The following is a 21,892-nucleotide window of genomic DNA, read 5'->3' as shown; positions in this document are numbered from 1 at the left end:
GCAACTTGGGTGTTTGACTGGTTTTTGAAATGAGCGATTCAATTATAGATGCACGATTGTTTTATCTGTAAAATAGTCAGAGTCAAATAAAAATCAGAATCATAATATTTGGGCGATGGAAGTATTAGCTCTTCTTTACTACTTATTGAAACACTAATCTATAAATGTCTTAATTTAACAAAAGGTGGACTTGCCCCACTTTGACCAAATGAGCCTTTTTTCAAATAGACGGAGAAAATAGTGCCTGACCTAACCGATAAATCATTGCTTTGGTGTTAAATTCTGTGAAGGTAACAAAATAATTCACCTAACAGAAGGCTGAGTTTAAAAACTATCAGATTTTTCGGACGGACATGCGTAAAGTATTTACAAAAGAACACGACTAAGAAACAGAAAGAGCATTATTTACAGTTTGGCTCTGATGAAAAAGATGCTTGTCCTTGGACGAGGCTAACTTATGTTGGAATGAAAGAGGATTCTTAGATTGGCACAACGCCAATAATCGTTATCGAAAAAGCAAACCGGGTTTCTCCACCCTTTTTTAAGAAATGAAACCGTTTTAAGCCACGGCCGATCTGGAGTAATTTGATCAGAGCCAAACTATAACAATTAAAAGACGAAAAACATGACGAAATGAAACAAAAGTTCAAAATGAATTGCTTCGCTTTTTATTGTTTTCAGAGTCAGTACTTTTACAAAAGAGTGCATTTAAAATATTGTTATATGTTATGATGGAACACTGCATTTTTCAAACTACATTGGATAAAATTTTCATGATTATTTTGTTTACAAAAGGTTTATTGACAGAATGTTCTAAAAAGAAACGCAACCATCACCTTTTGATCAGCAACGCTGTAAAAAAGTTTATAATAGGATTAATATATTAAAGCATCAATAATTCAACATTTTGTTAAAAAATCTGTTATTCAATTCTTAAAACATGTAGTTAAAGTACTTCATTGCGTAGTTAGAATCGCAACCAATTAACTTTGCGTTTAGGCACCCGAAGACGTTTGTTTTCTGCTGGCAAGTCTCAAACTATTAAAAATGACCCTAACCCCTTTGCTCCCAGTGTTATACTTACAGGCAAAGGACTTGATTACCAAGTAAGCCAACTAGGCCGTAGACTAGGGCCCACACTTTTCACAAGCCCTAAAATGGCAAAAATTGTTTCAGCCAATGTTTAAGATTGTAAGATTTGACTACAGAGGGCCCCAGAATAAAGTGCTTGACCTAAGGCCTCTCGATATCTTAATCGAACGAAATTGATTGCTCGACAACGTTTCTATTTTGCAACTTTTGCTAGATGCATTCCTACATCACAAATCAATTTCGATAGACTAACGTTAAGTTACTCAACAATCGGGAAGAACTTCAAATAATTATATTAAATTTAGTGTTTAAAGTTGGGAGATACTAAATCGAGGTAGGAAATGTGGCTAACGTCGTAAGAAGAATTTTGAGGTCAGTCTTAAAATTAAAAGTAATGGTTTGAATTCGAAAGATAAGTTTCAGAGAAGAGTCAAAAGAATATGATTACAGTTGAGTGGCAAGTGCATAATTACTGATGGAAAAGCGATATACGGCAAGGTATTGGTCGGCTACACCACATCAAAGAATGCTAACCAAATGCACTTGTACTGCACACAAAGTAAGTTCTATTTTCAATTGACTACCAATTTTGATTACAGAGGGAAGATAACGAACTCATAGATTAGTGACTTTTATTGGAAAAGGGATGCAGCTTCTGAAAATCAACCAAGTTCGGTAGCTGGTGCTTTGCCATTGTGCTTTCCCACTTGCCGTATATCTGAGAGCATAGCCATAAAATGTTAATAAATTATACTTGGGTCCCACTGACAGGGTCGACGAGTGGATGTTAGCCAAAAACTAAGCCGTTGAGGGGGCCCGGCCGAGATCGGAGCAGTGCAAGTTTAATAAGCTTTATGGTGGGAGTGGAACCCGGAGACCAAACTAACAAGGGGTCCGCTTTGGTTCTTGACGACCCTGCCCTTTGACATTCATGACAGTTTGGATCAAATAAACTATCCGAAGAATAGAAATTCGTTATCTGGAAAATTTGTAGCATCAAACTAACTCTTTAAAAGGAATTGCTGGGAATAGAAGCGAGAATTTAGGCTGGAAGTACATGCATTATTGTTATACGAATACTATTCAAAAACTGCTTTAAATTCACAAATAGCAATAACAATCGGACGTGTGTTTTATTCTTACAAGGAGTTCTTTTTTTAAACTAGACACTGATGTAATGTTGAGTGAGTGATGTGTGATGAGTTAATGATTGAAAAAACACTTGATTTGTTTTTAGAATTACAAGTTTTCGGTTCGATTGTAAACGTTTTAATTTTTGTGTGTGGGATGTGTACATGATCACCGCTAGACTTGGGTTGTCATAGAAAGTATCATGAAGGTCAAAGGGCAGGGTCGTCAAGAGCCAAGGTGGACCCCTTGTTAGTTTGGTCTCTGGGTCCCCCTCCCACCATAAAAATTATTGAACTTATACTGCTCCGATTTTGGGCCCGCCCCCCTCAACGGCCTAGTTTTTTGGATAACATGACCACTCGTCGGCCCTGTCAGTGGGACCCAAGCATAAATGTTCACATATTATTTGTGTCGAAAGGGTGATTTCTCCAACCCATAACGCTTCCTGCTGAAAGACTAAGATTGAATTCGGCTATATAGTTTAAAAAACAAGAATTCGAAGTTCGACTTACTGAGCCCGCTTGCTTGCTCAAGTCTTGAGCATCTGTACAGTATCACAAGACGGCATGGGGGAAGGGGGGTGCTAATTTGAGCCCCTCCTAATTCGCCGTGGATTAATTTAAATGAAACGACTGACCTGGGATGGAAAAATGGAATGTATACAATACCCTAACGACACATAAGATGTAAGCGGCTGCCAATACGCGTTTATATTGATGTGAGAACTAAAATTAGAGAACGATAGTTGGAGAGAACTTAATATGGCAGTACCAGAATGCTGTGATTAGGATCTGCGTAACCGATGATGCCAGGTTAGGTTTGCCCCAACTGTAGTTGGTAGGCGTTGTTGAGAGAACTAAAATTGGAGAACAAATTGGTGGACCTTAGGCTTTTTTTCTTAGGTTGGTAAGTTCTTCAGACCTTTAGGATCTCTTATTTGATAGGTATAATTTTGCATTCCTGTTCATAAACAGGACATTACTCAAATTTAAATGAAGATGCAGTGAAAACTCTCATTTTATGCGGATTTGATTATACAAAGCTTAAGATTTGACGTTTTAATTTTGTTTTACGCGGCTGGCTTTTGATTTTTCTCTGAAGCGGCATAACTAAGAGAAAACATTTTCCTCTGCTTGAAAATCCAACTTCCTGAGAACAGTTAACATGCAATGAATTGCATTTCGGTTTGCAGAGAAGCGAGTTTGGGTGACTGGAGACATTTTCTGCAATTTGTTCTAGACCTCCTTTATTCCCAGAAGTAAAGTAATTACACTTATACAATACAGAGTTCACTGAAAACGAGTCCCTATTTCAAACATTACTATTAAGTGTCAGTTTACACGATTTTGATTTGTGTGGCGCTATCCCTCGCGTAAAAAGAGGGTCTTCCGACTTAGAAATCTCTCTTAACTAAATCTCATATAAAGACACTTTATTAATTCACCATCATGAATTAAATGACTATGCTTCACGCTCTGATTGTTTCAGTTTCCCTCAAAAGTACAGCTATGATTTCTAAGACAAACAAAAAGGCGTCTAATCCAATATTTTACAACCTTAAGTTCAATGTTGTATTTCAATCAAATGTTCACGAAAAAAATAAACATATATGGTTCAAAACAATTCTAGTTTAAGTTGGTAAATTAATTGCGTATTTCGTTTTCTACATGAATATGTGTGGCAGAGCACACGGCAATGTAGCAACATTGAAATTAAAGTCGGGAAAATTCAAATCTCGGAATGGGGTGGTTTCCAATATTTTAAAAGTATTTTATTCTGAAAAAAAAATGCTTAAAAATATAGGATCTAACCATTTTTTAAATAATTTGTTTAAGTTTGATATTTTTAAAAAAATACTTAAATCGGTGATCTTTCATTGTTTACATTTCTTGCCGATGACATCACAAATGATGAAATGCCATTCTGTGTTGCTATTCACAGAGCAAAATATTTAATTTGCATCTTTACTCACGGGCATTGGCAATGATATGGTTGACAGCAAGCGTAGAGCGCAACTTTAATTCGCTTCTTGATTATCATAACGTGGAAACGCGGTACAAAGATGCGCCAGAAAGCATTTGTGACGTCATCTTGACCACACCTTGTTTGAAAAATCGGACATTAAAAAAAATTAATTAAAAAATAACTGTTGGAAAAATGAAATAATTTTCTGGGTCCATGTTATTTTTTTGCTTATTCTATCAATTTCAGTGACTAAAAGTACTACTTTTGACTGGAGGAAACAACCCCATTAACCACTCATTTCCTAACTGGTAAGATATAACAACATAATAACATTACAAAAGAGACATAATAATATTACATTGGAGACATTTGGAGTACTTTTGTCTGTCGGTTTTGTTCTATAAATACAAATAAAACAAGCTAGGACTTTTTCTTGTTGGTAACAACTTTAAAGATTTCTCATAAGAATTACATAGAAAGTTATAAGTTTATAGAAAATTATTTAAAAATTTAGAAATGAAATGCCGATGACATAACGGGACTCACGTGAGTGCTGTTCTGTCACAATGATTTCATTGCTCCTATTTTTAATTTATATTCTTTAAAATATTTAACTTTAAAATTTCTATGTAATTCTAATAACAAATCTTTACTGTTGCTGGAAAAAAAAAAACCTAAATTTATTTATTTGTATTTAAGGAACAAAACCTACTGAAAAAACTATTCCGTATGTCCCGCTTGTATATAAAAAACCGGTATTGAGAAACCTGGTAACAAGTTTGGGGCTCCTGATTGGGCAGCCGAAGCAAATGCGTCGGTCATGTTTTTTCCCCAATCCACTGTATTTGTGAAGAACTGTCGTTCATTAGAAGCTCTGCATTCATCTTTGAATGTTTTCAACCCCCCCCCCCCCCACCTCGAGTAATGTCTAGATTTTGTTTCGAAATTAAACTATAATTGCTGCAATGATAAAGGGATGGATGTTGTCTCTACTTGGTAGCCAATGAGCAGTCTCAAAATTTTTACATGGTCTCTAGCAAAGTAAAGGTCGTTTATATGCATTCTGTTCTGCCAAATGAAATTGCCCAAAGCATGTTTACACCATGAATCTTTACTAATAATAAAGCTCAAAGTCTCTCTGTCTGGATGCCTGGATCTCTTTGACGCCCATAGCGCCTAAACCATTGGCACAGAATTAGTTTGTAGCATGGGGGTGTGCACCTCGAAGCGATTTTTTGAAAATTCGATTTTGCTCTTTTTCTATTCCAATTTTAAGAACATTTTAATCAGCAAATTATCATAACGTGCAAGTGTAAATTACGAAATTATCATAACGTAGAACCGTAACATGGGAAAGCAAATGAACATAGCCAATTCGCGAGAAATTCATCAACCATTTGTAAATTTACAGGTGAATCAAATGACCTTTCAATTTTCTACTACGGGCAAAGCCGTGCGGGTATCACTAGTATAAAATAAAATTCAAAATATGTGCATTGTTAATGGTACTAAACATTTCAAATTGAAAAAAAAAGTTCATAGTTCACTTACTTTTCATCGGTACAAATACGAGTAAGGAGAATAAGAATGAGGATAACTTCTCCAGGGAAAACCTCCTATAAATGGTGCGTAGTAGGAGTATGGCGCTCCATAATAATAATTTGGTGGATAAAGTACAGATCTTTCTTCATAGCGACGAAGCAATGGAGGTGCTGGCCCTGGGAAGTAATCTTTGAGAAACACGGAGAATCATTAAAAATATTGAACAATAATTTGGGATGTGACATAATTAATTAAGAAAGAATAAATAATAAGCTAGAACATAATTCTAAAATTCAGATCTCCGTTACAATGCAAATTTAGTGAACAATTTGCTTTCCTTATGAGCTGGAATTTTAATTGTGTGCTTACGCAACTTAATTTTTAAGTTATCGTCTTCTTCCGTTGTTTTTGAGAACTTTTTAATATTTATTTAAATTAGAAAACCACCAATAGGATGATGTTTTTTAAGATCAGTGGGGCATTATATTGATTTCAGAGTGCTGGGGGAAATTTCTACATATGAACATAAATCCAACTACCGTTTCATTTCTTGTTGTTCATATGCTTATTTCAAGCATTTATTGGCTTAATGTTTTGTCATTTCGTTTTCATTACCATTTTTAAAATGTCTAAGCAAAGCGTTTAGTATCAACTCCAGTTCAACCTTTTTTACTTACTTTTACAAAAAAGGAAGTATTGTATTCGCGAAAAGAATTTCACTCAAAAATCGGCCTTAATTTCCATTTTGCTCACCCCAATTGAATGTTGAGTGTTTTTTTTTTTTTTTTTCAACCCGACCACACGTGGATATGAGCCTAGGAACGTACAGACACCCGAAATATCCATTTTGACGATCCCCGAGTTAATAACAACGAGTTTTCTCTTGACGTCTGTATATTATACGTATGTATGTCGCATAACTCAAGAATGGAATGTCCTAGAAAGTTGAGATTCGGTACGTAGACTCCTAGTGAGGTCTAGTTGTGCACCTTCCTTTTTGGTTGCATTCGTATGTTCCAAAGGGAGTCTTTTGCCCCTTTTTTGGGGGAGGGGAATCATTGTTAATTTCGATGTAAACTCAAGTGGTGTTATAATTTGGCGGACACTTGGCGATACATCGCCAGTCTTTCGGTCGCCAAGTTTTTTTGCCAACTTGGCGACAAATTTGGCGATTTCTTTTTAATTTTTTTTTTTTAAATGTGGTTTAAATTTGGCTACTGTTGGTGATATTTAGATAGTAAACTATTGAATCATATCAAAACTGCCAATAATGAGAAAATGACATTAAATTGGAGTAAAAGGAAGTCATGTGATGCACACATCATCTCATTTAAAGAAATTTTACAGTGAATACAAAAAAGCATTTTGCCCTTTTTGATCAGTAAGTTACCGCCCTTAAACTAGGACTAAGGCAGGACTACATGCAATGTACCAGACAGCCCGGTTATCACAGAGACTATTCACTATCCCAGACTGATGAGTCTAACAAGATCTAAACTGAAGTCTCTGGATATGCTAACCGGACTGTCTGGTATATTGCATGAATTGTATGCTTTGCCTACTTAATCTTTCCACAAGAGTTAATTTTCGTTCGAATATCCTTTGATACACTTTTTTTTTTTTGAATTATCAGTATAGTATAGTATAATTCCTTACAAGTTAGAATTTTTCGGACTGAATTATCAATGAAGTATATATTAGCTTTTCTTCTTTTTTTTCTTTTGAGGTTCCATATAAATTAAGGAGGAATTTTAATTTTGTGTCATGTATTCGCTTGTTAAATCAAAAATATGAGTTGATTAAACTATTCATCTGTTGATGTTTCCCGTACGTTTTCACTTGACCATATAGTAAAAGAATAGGTTGAGCTATAGGTTTAATATGAAACTGGTTATTAGTAGCGGTTTTTGACCTTTCTGAGAGAGATTCTTACCAAATCGCTTTATATCATAATAGTATCGACCAAGAAGTGACAAATTACGTAACAAAACACTCTATAGATTAAGGTGGATTTGATACTAAATGCCTCAAGTTAAAAACTTTTTCATTTCTTCTTTTGCAACGCCAAAAACAAGATCATTTCAAGTTCGAAGATATTTTTAATGATTCATACTTTTCGTTCAATTTCTCTTACAAGAATTACCAACCACAAATAAATTTTCATTGTAAAATGTCCATATTCTTATTCGTTTGTAAGATATCGCCAAGTTGCTACAGCTTTCTCTGGCGATTATAAAAATGTTTGAAATCCACGAAGCGCAAAACAACATTTGACGTCAATATAACAATAATAACTTCACATTATGAGGCAGTGAGAAGGGAAATGGAAAGGAATGCAAGTGGACTATTTTAAATTTCGAATAAAACGCGTTTAAAGATCAGATCCTAGGTAGGCTTTCATATAAATTTTCTTCTAAACCATGCTGTACAGCAGCACCTGCCAGGGCTACTAGTACAATCTCTTGCCCCCAAATAGAGGAGAGTTTCAACTACCATTTGTACTGGTTATCTCCAAATTCTTAATTTTGCCACTTGGATCCCTTTACTTATCACTACCTCATATATTGTACTTGTTTCACATATAGTGTTCCAAAAGCGTTTTCTTACATGGTAATTTTTGAGAATCATGTTTTTAAAGAAAGTTACACTACATGTTCTGCTCTTTTGAAAATCAAAGAAAAAAAATTGGATATCAGTACTTTCTATTTATTTGTTTTTCCTCCCTTTAATGAATACTTATTTTTATTCCAGCTCTTTTTGAAATTACCATTACTGTCCATATTTACATATTTTTATTCAGCTAAAAGAGAAGTATTTTGCACAAATATCGAATCAACTTAGAAAGTGTTCCTTTGACTAAGAGAAATTGCTTTCAGTGGTCCTATTTTCACTTCAGACAGACGTAATAGGTTTTTATTTTTAAACTAGAAAACCGCCCGTCAAGGTATGACGGGTGAAAATTGCTTTACATTTGAACGAAGCAATTGCCTGTTTGATAATATTTTGATAGTTGAAATTTTAATCCTAACTCCAGTGGATGAACCATAAACTCCAGTAGCGTTCATTGCTGACCACTTTTTGGTTTTTTCATTCTCCTAAAATTACAGTTCTACCAGTAAAATAGTTAAGTTACCGGATCCCGTTCAGCCTTGTCAAAATGAAGCATTTCCCTGCATGTCAAACAAAAAAGCATTATCAAATCAGCATGCCATGGCACGAGTGTCATTGTTGATGACGTCAGCGTTACTCGATCAGTGAATTCGCTATTATATATATGAGGATTGAAGTGGACAGTTAAAAAGGCTTTTAATTTTAGAGAATGTTCTTTTTTTAAAAATTACATTTTAAAGTATGTTCTAATTTGTCAATAAAATCTACAGGTTCTTTACAGGCATCGTCGTACAACAAACAACTAGCACTATAGTTCTGTTTCTAAAAAGAGACTTCGAGAATATTTTAACATCGACATTGTTGTATATCGCCAAAAGAGTTAATTTTCATAACATTTTACTATCCATGAATATTTATAAAAAGGTTTTTGGAATTAAATAACAGAACTAATTTCATGCACATGAATTTTAAAAGAGAAATGAGTTATGATACATGATGTTTAAAATTACTTTCAGTAGAGTGTTTCTTCCGCAGTGTTCGAGACAAACATTAAGAATTAAATAGAGAAGTAAAAAGCAGAATTTAAAACTAAAAGAATTTCATTAATGAATTTAAAAAAACTGCTCAGTTTGAAATTAGATATGAAAAAGTTAAAAATTTATAAATTTCTTACAGTCTGCGTCACTCAATGCCCAGCTGGGACCTGAAAATTGTTAAACGAGTGCATATCAGTCCAAAAAGAGTCAATGTATCATGAACAGATGTTACTGAATTATTATTATGACTATTATTATTATTATTATTATTATTATTATTATTATTATTATTATTATTATTATTATCATTATTATTATTATTATTATTATTATTATTTTGCATTCAAATTACACATCCTTACCCAGTGGCGTAGCTACAGTTTTTGCTGCCTAGCTAGTACATAAAAGAGACAAAAGTATTTAAATAAAAATAAGATAATTAAGAAGAAAGGAAACTTATTATTTTTTTCTTTTTTTTTTTATTTTTATTTTTATTTTTTTTATTTTTATTTTTTTTGGCAGAAAAAAGGAAGGAATTCAGGGTCTATCGAAAAATTCCAAAAGTGTTAAGTCAAAATTCACAATTTTAGGCAATTTTCAGTAATAACGTCAATATAAAACGAGACTTGGGGCTTTCTCCAGATCTTCGTTTCATAATTAAAGTCAGTTTTAGGTTTTCTTTGGACGTTAGGGGTTTGATACCGTAAATGTGGGCTACTTTGGCCCTAGGGTCTCTATTTGACCCGAATGGAGAAAAATACAACATTCTCTGTCAACCTTCAGGATGCAATTTTTAAACATAACCCCAAGCACTCAGTAATGTGTACCAAGCAGTTCTATTGTTCTGTTTAAGAAACGACACTAGTGGTTCTGCGTTCCTTGTGCTAACATGTGTCTTTCTAAGCTCTCAAACTTTTACCCGTAGAAGCAGTTCTAAATCAGCTAAGAGTTGAGTACCTATTTATAAACAATTTTAATATTCTATGCCAGGGCTGTCCAACTGCAAAGAGCCCACGGGTCAGAATTCCGGTCACTGATCACTTGGCGGGCAGCAGTTTGAAAACATTGAACAATAACCTCTTACCTTTTATACAATAACAATTAAAAGTTGAATTATTAATTATAAAACAATAAAAAAGATGGATTATAAAACAATTTGCTTACATTTTAATGGGAAAACTGAGGCCGATCCGCCTTCTTTACAAGGGCAGGAACGTCAACATCGATATAAGACAACATCGATGCGGGTCGCACAATATGTGTTGGCGGGCCGCCAGTTGGACAACACTGCTCTATGCCGTAGTATGGTTGCACTTCTCATTTCTGTTTAGTTTTTTTTTTTTTTTTAATTTGACAATGACAACAGATATTTTATCCTACAAATTACGACCTACTTTGGACTAGCATAGAAAAAATCCGCCTGGGATATTTAAAAAAGTAAAGAATGGCTAAAAGAAAGACTTTAAACAGGGGAAAAAAAGAAAAAACTGGAATTCGCGGTAACGGGTAAAGAGAAAGAGTGTAGATTCAATTCATCAGAGCTCAGTTACACGGCTTTCATTACGGAAGATGAAGATGAATTAAAAGTTACATACATGAGGTTTAGAAAAAGGTTTACCCAGTTGCATCTACTTCTTACAAATTTTATTAAATTTGTTGGGCAGTATACTGAATTTTATTACTGTAGAATGAAATGAGCTCAGGTTTCCAAAGATAACTCTTCATGCGAGAAGAGAAGGAGCTAATGTTGACAGTAATTGGAACGCACCAAAAAGTTCTGGAAGTGACAGAAAATTTAGGATTATTTGTTTTACGACTGTTGTTCCTTAATAAAATTATTCAACCTCCAAAACTGATGAAAAAATGACTGTTCTCCGGCGGTAATTTCTGAGACAATAACTAGATATGCACACACATTTAGGAAAAATTAATTTTCCTTAAAACAAAAATGTGTGTTTCAAACTTCTTGTAAAATGTATTTTTCTTTCAAATAAATATTTTTCCGTATGAGCACACTTCTTTTTTTGTCTTTAGTTAGTTTTACAATGATTTTAATTACGGAAAACCACTTTATGCCAAAGAAACCGAAATGCAAGGGAAACATTGGCCCATTTAAAAAACAATAATAAAGGGTAAAAATACTTGGAAATAAACTGATCATTATTCAAAAATTAAATTAAATGATCTCTAGATGTGTGAAATAAGTTTCCACAGTTTAGAAATATGAATAGTTAAAAAAATTATTGAGAAAATAATGAAAAAAGTTCCAAAATCTGGGTCGAAGTAGTCCGCGTTTACGGTAGAACAAAAGTATGATTTCCTGAATGAGAAGATGTATTGAATTTTTTCACATTAAAAGAGTGATATTTCTGCCCCCTAAAAAGTGCCGCCCGGGCCGAACCGCCCCCTCCTCCCCACCCTAGCTATGCCACTGTCCTTACCTGAAAGGAAAAGGACACTATTTTCCCAAAACAGAAATTTCCGGGAGGTATGTTTTTAGTTCTTCTACCTTAAAACCAGGAAGGGTTGTTTTCCGTTGTATATCTTGTTGGCTGTTAGGAATTGAACCTAGTGTTTTACACCTCTAAGCGGAGCTAAACGTTGAGCAATATAGTGCTTAGATTCCAATTTTCAAAGAGGACACAGTGCTTTTAACCTTGGTGGTCAGCCGGACGCTGGAACCCCCAGTGCTTAATTCCCATTTTATCGAACCACTGAAGGGATAAAAGTCTGAGTTGACCTTGAACACGGGAATCGAACATAAACCTGCGGTGTGGAAGCGCGAAGCTCAACCACTAAGTCACTGGGCTTACCAACAGTTTCTGAACAAGAAATTTATGAAGTGTTTAATAATATTTTGTTTCGAAAATATAAAGATAGAGTTAGGTGCTCCAGCTTCAAATCTGTAGTACTTAGAAGCACGGATTTGAATCGTTGTGTAAAAGAAATCTATAAAATTTTTACCCGACTGTTCTCCTTTAATGAATTTATTTTATTTTGATGTATTATTTTTACAGTATCTGTAAATTTCTTCATTCATCCCGGGTAAGAAAAAATGTAATTAGCGCAACATTTTAAAACTTATAATAGTTTATATACCTTATACTAAATTACTTGAGAAGAATTGCGACTGCAGTAACACACGTATTAATTTAACGTGCTTCAAAACGTTGTATGTGAACCTATCGGTCACTCGGTACATGTTTAGTTTTGTAAAGCAAGTACAGATAAATGAGTGGCGGATTAACAAGTTTAGGCGTCCGCCACAATGCATTTTTGGGGGTCTATCACAGAACTATGTAAAACATATATCATGTGAATTTTTGTATCCAATTCGGGGGCCCGTATGGTAATGGGGCTCTCTCACAATTGTAACATTTAGGATTCGGTAAATCCGCCAAGGGGTTTTATGCTAGAGAAAAATCAGTCGAAGTGCTGAAGATGTACTTACCATAACGAGGGAGAGCGTTATCTGTAAATTCAAAGAAAAAAAGTCTTATAATTGAACATTTAAAACACAACTACATACAATCGTAACAGTTTCATGTTACTATAAGAAGTGCATTTTATTTTATTTTATTGCTTAAGTATCTGCACTCTAAAGTCTAGTTAATAGCTTAAGTATTTTCCAGTTAATTACTCACAAAAGATTAGGATAGTTCTTTGTTTTTTGGAAGTGGATACATAATGTTTGTAAGGGAGCATAAATAAATAGCAAACTTTGAGCCCATATGAGGCAACAAATATGGTGATGCAAAATGAACGATAACGGTAGCTAACCATTATAGATATAACACGATAGATTAGACCATAGAGCATAGAAGATACTCGTAGCGATGAGCTAGATATAGCACGATAGATTAAACCATAGAGCATAGAAGATACTCATTACGACGAGCTAGATATACACGATTTTACAAAAAGAGATAATAACCCAATATATGATAAAGGTAACATATATATGATAATGTAAAACAGAGTGTTTCAAAAGTCTCTTGACATTTTCTCATGAAAAACATTTGCTCTAGAACAGGAAAGGTACGGGATAGTCAGGAAGAAAAGGACACCTGCATTTATGCCGAAATAAAACGGGATATTTTTTATTTCTAGATTGTCCAGTAGATGCAGCAGATTAGAATCAAGAATAAATCTAAAACTGATTCTTCTGTTTTACAAGCTAGGAGTAATGTTTATATTCAGTAAGTTACCACCCTATAGCCAGGGCTAAGGCAGAAATACATGAAATACACCGACAGCTCAGTCAATTCCAGCCGAGGACTGCGGTTTCGTGCTCATTAGTACTCATCAGCCCGGCATATTAGTGACTGAGCTGGAGGTGGAAAACTTCTTATGGAAGCCAAGAGTGCCAAACAAACTGGTAGCTAATATAGAATTAGCACTGACCAGACGAGGGACGGAAAAGCAATGTCACACGTCTGGTAAGTTCTAATTCTGTATTAGCTACCAGTTTGTTTGACACTCTTGGCTTCCTTAAGAGGTTTTCCACCTCCAGCTCAGTCATTCCTATGCCGGGCTGATGAGTGCTAACAAGCACGAAACTGCAGTTCTCCGCTGGAATCGACTGAGCTGGCGATGTATTTCTGCCTTAGCCCTGGCTATAGGGTGGTAACTTACTGGATATACCTGCCTTTCCTTCAATATTCGAGTGGAACCGAAACATTGCTTCGGTCACTCGTCTGGTCAATGCTAATTCTGTATTGGCTACCAGTTTGTTTGGCACTCTTGGCTTCCTTAAGAGGTTTTCCACCTCCAGCTTAGTCACTCCTATGCCGGGCTGATGAGTGCTAATAAGCACGAAACTGCAGTCCTCGGCTGGAATTGACTGAGCTGGCGGTGTATTTCATGTAGGAGAAATTACTTTAAAATTTACAAGTTTCTATTAAAGCAGAAATGAAGACATCAAAGAAAAAAGTAGGAAACCAAAACCTGCGACAGTTAAACAGTTAGTACACTCTGTAAAATAGAAATTAATGAACGATTTTGTTTACGAAGTAGCAAATTGTGCTTGCATCAATTGTTTGAAAGCACACAACCAATCGAAAAAAGGACAAGACAGGGTTTAATGTCTTAGATTTCAAAACGCAATCCCATGACAAGTATGCGAAAAGGAATACTTTATTTTTTCTAGTATAATCTAACAGTGATGAAGAAGATGACTAAATAGTTTCTGTTTTTAATTAGTAATAAGCCCTATGATTTTAGTTTAGCCTATAAAATGTTCTTTAATTGATTATTTGTAATTTTCTAATTTTCAAAGTGTTTTAATAGAAGTAAAGCATTTAAATTTGGTTAAATATCTATATCACTTATTCCTTGTTATCATTTTTATTATGCGTAAACGTGCCCCTCTCGATGCTCGAAACTTGCCCCGTGTTCGGGGCAAGTTTACGCAATCGACTTTGACTCAGAAAACATTTTTTTTACGGTTAAAAACACAAGCTGAGCAACAACTGAATATACTTAAAATATACACCGCCGGCTCAGTTATTCCATCCGAGGACTGCAGTTTCGTGCTTTTTAGCACTCATCAGCCCGGAATAGGAATCACATGAGCTGGAGGCAAAAAATCTCTTAAGGGAGCCAAGAGAGCCAAACAAACTGGTAGCTAATGCAAGGATTAGCAAACCAGATGAGCGACCGCAACAATGGTGCGGTTCAACTCAAAGATTGATGGCAAAGCACGGTATTTTGTAGTAAGTTACCGCCCTAAAGCCAGGACCAAGGCAGAAATAGCTTAACTGAATATACAAATTTTGATTTCATTAACTGCTTTATAAAACCACAATGTCTAAAATTTCCTAAGTTCAAACATGAAAATTAGAAAATTCATTGAAAAAAAATCCTTGAAATGTGCCCCGGTCTACCCTATATTTTTCCTGCAATAAATTAGTACACTCATTTGAGGTTTTAGTGTTGACACGTTCAGCAATTGCGAAAATGCGTAAAAATATAAACCTTTTCGGAAATCATCACTAAATATTAAAAATAACCCTGAAAACAGGGCTTTGAAAGAAATTTATATATAGTATTACAGAGTGCAAAATCAGATGTAAAAACCTGATATGAAAGCATTGTTTGAACGCCTCTGTAAACTTAAGGAAACTTGCTTCTGTAAATTCACGTTCAAAGACCAACTTACTAAAAGTGCACAATAGTTTTTTCCGAAGAAAAAAGCAATGAAAAACCTGACATGATTTTTTATTTATACTTTCTAACCTGTAGAAAGTGCCTTCCAATGTGTTTGTCACCGTGAAGCTAATATTATAAGTGTGGATGGCACCTTGAAAATTATGTTGGATGAATTAGCTGAGAAATCTTCAGTATATATATTAGGCACCACTCTAAAAGAGGTGCCAGCTGATCAATAAAAAAAACTTGATCAGCTGATTAAGCTGATCAAGTTTTTTTATTGTCTCTTTAATGTGAGAGGTAAAATTAGCGAAACTATTCAATAACTTTTACCGAGACTGCGACCCAATCAGAGTTCACTCCCTGCTGTAATGAATCAAATGCACTGATGCAATGACCAACGTTAATGAAGCGACAAGGCAAATTAAATTTTACAGACAGAGTAATACACAAATCAAACTGACATCGTTTTTGTCCGAAACTAGAAATTGTTGAGCAAAAACCTCTAACATGACCCCCATAAGAAAAGAAAAAACTATTTTAGAAGGTGGTAAAGTTTATGGGGATCTTTTGATAAATGTCCATATATTATTTAACCTCAGTAAAACCAACTGCAGTGGAGCCATATCACGCGTTTTCATCCAGCCCATTATTTTTTACGCAAAATTGCACACTTTTACGCAGCAAACGCTAGTTGCTAATTGATATGTGACTTTGTAGACTCCACAATTGGTGTACGAAATTTGAGATAACTACTAATTTATGTATCAAAAGCAGTCCTTCCAAAAAAGCACAACTTTCTCTATGACATAAAAAGTTAACTTTCAGAAGAATAAAGCCAATCCCACGTTATCTCAGGATCCCGCGGGATGTGCTCCTGACAGTCCCGAAATCCCACGGGACTGAGATTGGTGCGGGATTAGAAACCCTTGCATCAACGCATGCAGATATTCTTCGTATCACATAAGTAAGGTGGATTGTATGTTTAAACTTACAAAGCAATCAAGCTGATGAACATTGATTACAAGTTGAATTCTTACTTGCAATTAAAAATTCGTTAATACAAGCTTTTTTCAGCGAAATGCTAATCGACTTCAAAGACCCTACCCTATGTTTCCCTATAAATATTTCTACCTTGTACACAGAGAATTTGAATCGATTTTCTAGGATCTTTCTGGAATCGAAGCCTCTCTATAGTGCATCTGAAGAAGACACGAACAGTATCTATGCAAATGTATTTGACAATAAATAAATATGTGTATATAAGCAATGGTCATAGTTAACAACTGTATAGAATTAGTTCTGAAATAAAGTAGTTGATTAAAACTGTAAGAAATATAAACAGTGTGTCTATTTCTAAAAGAATAAGTTTCAAGGACACACACTTATAATATTGCGACAAAAAATTTAAATACGTAAGTACTTCAAATTATTATATTTGTGTTTTACTTTTTTTGTTATATATTTTCAATGTTACATTCAGTTGTCAACCCGAAACGGATTTAAATTATTTTGGAGAAATGTTAAGGCATAATTTAAAATTGTGCTACGAAATTAAGAATGGTCCATGAAAAAGCTATTACTGACTTAAAAAATGCAATTTAAGAAATGGTTTAGAATATTTAAGTGAAACTTACAGAAGGATACAGCATATCCATCAGCTAAAAAGCAATTATAAGATTTAAGTAAGTATTGAATTACAAGCATAAAAAAACTACTTTCTCTTTCATACACATTATAAATAATTTTGTTCAGTTAAATTGAGTTTAACTAGTTTTAAATAGAACAAAAGGAGAATCAAAAATAAAAATTTTAAAATAAAAAAGTATTAAAAAAAAACGAAAATGGTTGTCTGATTTTCTGAGGATTTTTTATCCTCGAGCAAGGCCGAATTATTGATCAATATCATCCGAATCATACTGCTTTAACTAATACCCCATATTTAGCTTTGTGTGGGCGAGGGTAGAATTATTCTAAATTAAAAAAGAAATCCAGTACTTAAGCTTGAGAATTTTTACTTTTCCCTTGTCATAAACTAAGAACTTGTTTTAAAAAATTTACCTTTGCTCTAACGCTAGAGCATTATATAAGAATCTTAGAAACAACTTGCAATTACCGTTTTTAAAGCAAAATTGAGAGGGAAAGCGAGAGATGTTTATAATGTTTAAGGTCATTCTTCAAAATGTGTAACTTTTCAGTCACGCCTTTTACCGTAAAAACATTAATAAACAATTCATTTAACAATGATTTTTAATTTCATCAAAAATATATCTATTTAAACCTGCCAATAATGTTTTAATAATAATTTTTATTTTAGTATATTTTTGGTTTACAACATGTGAATTCTCACCCCCGTGGCATGTCACACACCTTGTGTGACTGTTTATGTTGCTTAATAACTTGTTTAATTAAAAGTATATACCTATTTATTTATTATTCCCTTCACAAGTGTCTCAAATACTAATTGTTTAGGTATATTTAATTTTTTAATATTGTGTTTTAGTTCGTTTTAGTAAGACAAGGAGTCAAGACACACAATAAATTCTCACCCCCGTTACCTAAACACAAAATACCATTCCTCATTAACACGTGGCAGTAATGACGTCAAATTTTATTTTCCGTGATACAAGGGAGCCCCTTGTTTATTTTCAGTCATAGTTAAAGTTGTGAGATTTTTGTCGGAAAACAAGAAGATAGATTTTACTTTAAAAACTTAGTCTAGTTATTCTGACTTCTCACCTCCATGAACTTGAATTTCAGGGATGTAAATTAATGAAAAGAAATTCAGTGAACAGATTTTCATATGCTCAACTTGTGCAGACTGTATCAACGAAGAAAAAAATTATCCTGAAAAATGTATCTGTAGGTTTATATTAATGGAAAATTCCTCACCTCCGTGACAGACCTTATCAATGTCATTATTTCTGAGATGAAAATAAATGATAGAGGAGAAAAATACATCAAAAATAGGCGTTCTACCAAAATTATAAATTGCCAGTATATCCTCAAAGTTACTAAATACTATTTTTCAACATGCAATTGAAACTACTAACTAAGCCGTATTTTAATTAAGAAAGCTTAATATTATGTTCGCACTAATCATTAAAATAGCTGATTGTTTGCACAATTAACAAAATTACTACTTTGATATTAAATTAGCCTCGATTTTTCAATATGAAAAAAAATTTTCTTTGTTTTTATTTCCGTGAACCAGGCATTTTTTTTTATTTATGATTAAAATAATTGGAACTCAGCTGGGCCATTTTTTATGGTTACTTTTAGTAGGTAACACTTTCCTGTAAGAATGAAAAAAAAAAAAGAAAACAAAAGGTTCCAAAATTGAAAAATATTTGCGTTCAAAAGTTACATTTTCTGGAGAATGACCATTAAGTATTTGTTAAAAAAAGAAGAATATCACCAAAGTAGTATAAAACTTTAGAAAAAAAAATCACTGTCGAATTCGGCATTTTTTGCAAATACGTTGAATAATTTTGAAGCGATAAAAGCAAAGCCAAGTTGTGTAGTTTTGTGCCTTGCTAAGTATCACATTTCCCCAAATTGTAGGATGAATCATGAACTTGAGAGGTAGGAACGCTTACCTAGAGAAATGCCAAATTCAAAGAAAAAAGTCACGAAATGGAATCCTTTCATGCAAGTAACCAACTGGTTTGATCACTTTCACGTTCGCAATAATGGAATCGAGTAGCAAGTCCTGTCTAACGAAAGTACTGGGCGTACTTGAAGTTAACTCTGAAGATAATCTTTAAAAAAAATCTACTTTTCTAGAAGACAACAATCTAAATGATGTTTTAATGGCCAAAAAAATGGTACTTTACTTCAATAATTTACCATGAAAGACTGGGATGAGTTTTATAACAGTAAAACAGAAGACAGCTCTTATGGTCGGAGTCAACTTACGATGTTGAAGCTTTTGGCGATCAAAATTCTGCGTAATTAAAACGATTTTAAGGAATTAAATTTTCGAGAGTAAATTACCAAATCATTGAAAAATCATAGGTGAAAATCATTGAAGCTTCGCTGCTCAAACTTTATTGTAAATTTCTGGGAAAATTTTTTTATGACATTGCTTGCTGGTAATATGACAATCTATCTCAATTTTCTCAAGTCAGCACTTGTACTAGACTTGTTTTCTCACCTTGACATAATATTAAACCTTCAACTCATGGACTAAGGCATCGGGAAACCTAAAGCAATACACAAAAAAAATGTTTCCAGTAGTTTATAGGACATTTTAGGCAGAAAGAAGCTATGAATTATTTTGATCACACATGGCAATAATACAGAAATCTTAATGAAAGGTCAAAAGAATGAAGAAATTTAATCCTGAGGAATAAAAGAAGTTTCAGAATTGTTTATCCACGGGTTCTTATATTCCCGTCATCTTCGATGCCAATCAAAATCTCGAAACAACAGTATATCCATCTAAAAAGGAGTCTTCATGGAAGTATTGATTAGTGAAGAACATCAGACTTGAAAGAAGTGAAGGTTGAAGGTATGCAATGAGCCAGTTTTCTTCAATCCGATTATGAAGCATTGCGGCATCATATGGCAATGTTCAATCATTTTACCATAATGGCAATGTTCTATCATTGATCGTTAACGGCTGTCATAATTGAATCATTTTTATTTCTTAGGTGCCAATTCAATGCATTACAGGTTATTTTTCATGCCTGGTAAACAGCGATGCTCAAAACTATTCTTATCGCACATTTCATTGTCATCAATGCAATAAGAAATTGCAAACTAAATACGACTAAAAGGTCTAACTGAAAAAAATAGAAATGAAGGGCTCGGGCAAGAGTATGATATGCCACAAGTTGTGAATATTTCAGTAGGTCAATTTCCAACTTATAAAAAATATTTGTTGTTTTTTTCAAAGGTATTATATATTCTATATTCTGCAATGCTAAAAACAGATATGTTTTTCGCCAACTGACACAATCCATTGTCATGTTAATTTCAATTTTAGTTATGAGAAACAAAAATTTTTATCTAAAAGTCACTTCTTGTGGCTTATCACATTTCTGTCCCAAGCCCTTCAAATCAAAAACTGCAATTTAAATGTAACATCGTAATAAAATTTTATCAGCCTCTGAAAAGAAGTCTACAAGAAATCAAAGTTTTAGGTGATTGCCATCAGGCCGCCGAAAGCCGAGGTAGGCCCCTTAACAGTTTGGTCCTTCGGCCCCTTTCCCCTGATAAAACTTTATAATACTCCGATCCCGAGTCGGGACCCTCAACAGTCGGGCCAGTAATTTCTGACTTGGCTGACATGGCCTTTCGTCGACGCTGATTTCCATGCGTACTGCCGCACATGTATCTAAAGAAATCCTAGTCAGGACACTCGAATGCGGAGGTATCCGACAACAACTTTTTTTTTTTTTTTGAAATTATATCAACACAATCCGTTAAGTTTTTAATAAGTAATATTTCAGAACATTAATGATACGATCCAGAAATTTATTATGACTTTTTAGTTTCACATCGCATCAATCATTGATGAAACCGATAACCTAAACGAAAAGTTTCTTGTCAGTCATACGTGGCCTGAAAAAAAAGGTTCAGTCAGTGCCGGTTGATGGTGACTGACATGGCATCTAACATGCTAATTTTGTCTTGCATTAGCCTTTGAGCGTCATTTTACAAAATGATCTTGGGTTAAAAGATGTCATGAGCGAATGGGACTACTATAACTATTTTTAATTCAGGCTGGAAATAGTTACGCAATTTTCAAGTCTAAGTTGCAAGCTGAAAACTAGTACTCACCTCCATGCCAGGAAAGGAAAATCCATAGCAGGAGCGATAATATGCAACAGGACTTAATAGCCATATTTTCCACTACTTAAACTCTGTACGAACAAAACACAGAGCGAAGCTATATATCCTGGGTTATGCACCAACTGGTAACCACTAATTATTCATGCTGCGAGGCACCTGTGTTTACTCATCATTTATGTCGTCGTTAAATGCCCGCAAATTGCCTGCTATTGGTGTAATTCTTTCACTTAACTCTGGATGGTACAATCAGCTCTTTTTTCTCGGCATAATTCAAAAAAATTGAAAGCTTTGAAATTTTACACCTCCAAGCGATTCTCTTGGCAAGTTGGATCAGATGCTATTTAGCGATTTTATTTCTGGAAGACGTCACCAAAAAGGAAATTGCGATTGTGAAAATTCTCCCGTCGCAAAAAAAAGTTTATTTACGCCCATCATTTTTGGTGGCATTTAATTCTTGTTAATAATAGCCCAACGGCCATTTTTGGTCACTGAAATGTATGTATGGCTTGCAAGACAGCGTTAGTGCATTGTTTTATCAGTCAACATATGAAGGAGTGAGAAGCAAA

General features: G+C 34.2%; 1 protein-coding gene across 2 annotated transcripts; it reads right to left on the bottom strand.

Annotated features, from left to right (window-relative positions):
• Positions 1–652: 652 nt before the first annotated feature.
• Positions 653–21,454, bottom strand: LOC129223876 (uncharacterized). Of its 2 annotated transcripts, XM_054858246.1 has the most exons (6): positions 21,315–21,452; positions 17,165–17,188; positions 12,829–12,849; positions 9,515–9,544; positions 5,740–5,918; positions 653–852 (listed from the first exon to the last, which is right to left on the bottom strand). In XM_054858246.1, the coding sequence occupies exons 1-5, from the start codon at positions 21,376–21,378 to the stop codon at positions 5,743–5,745; spliced, it is 315 nt and encodes a 104-aa protein (XP_054714221.1). In that variant the 5' UTR covers positions 21,379–21,452; the 3' UTR covers positions 653–852; positions 5,740–5,742. The 2 variants fall into 2 exon arrangements, with proteins under 2 accessions (XP_054714221.1, XP_054714222.1); XM_054858247.1 differs by lacking the exon at positions 9,515–9,544 and having other exon boundaries at positions 21,315–21,454.
• Positions 21,455–21,892: the final 438 nt, after the last annotated feature.

The sequence above is a fragment of the Uloborus diversus genome, chromosome 6 (genome assembly GCF_026930045.1).
Source record: "Uloborus diversus isolate 005 chromosome 6, Udiv.v.3.1, whole genome shotgun sequence".
In the NCBI taxonomy this organism is placed as follows: domain Eukaryota; kingdom Metazoa; phylum Arthropoda; class Arachnida; order Araneae; family Uloboridae; genus Uloborus; species Uloborus diversus.
Note: the sequence above shows the minus strand (reverse complement) of the source record. Positions and strands in the feature narration are given on the sequence as shown.

What these genes read in the sequence shown, in the direction of transcription:
- LOC129223876 (XM_054858246.1), bottom strand. Translation starts at nt 21,378, where the DNA reads ATGGCTATTAAGTCCTGTTGCATATTATCGCTCCTGCTATGGATTTTC. An exon ending in TTTCCTTTCCTGGCATGGAG is followed by an intron (nt 17,189 to 21,314) that starts GTGAGTACTAGT and finishes ATTGCTTTTTAG; the next exon opens with CTGATGGATATGCTGTATCC. An exon ending in GGCATTGAGTGACGCAGACT is followed by an intron (nt 5,919 to 9,514) that starts GTAAGAAATTTA and finishes TGTTTCTCAAAG; the next exon opens with ATTACTTCCCAGGGCCAGCA.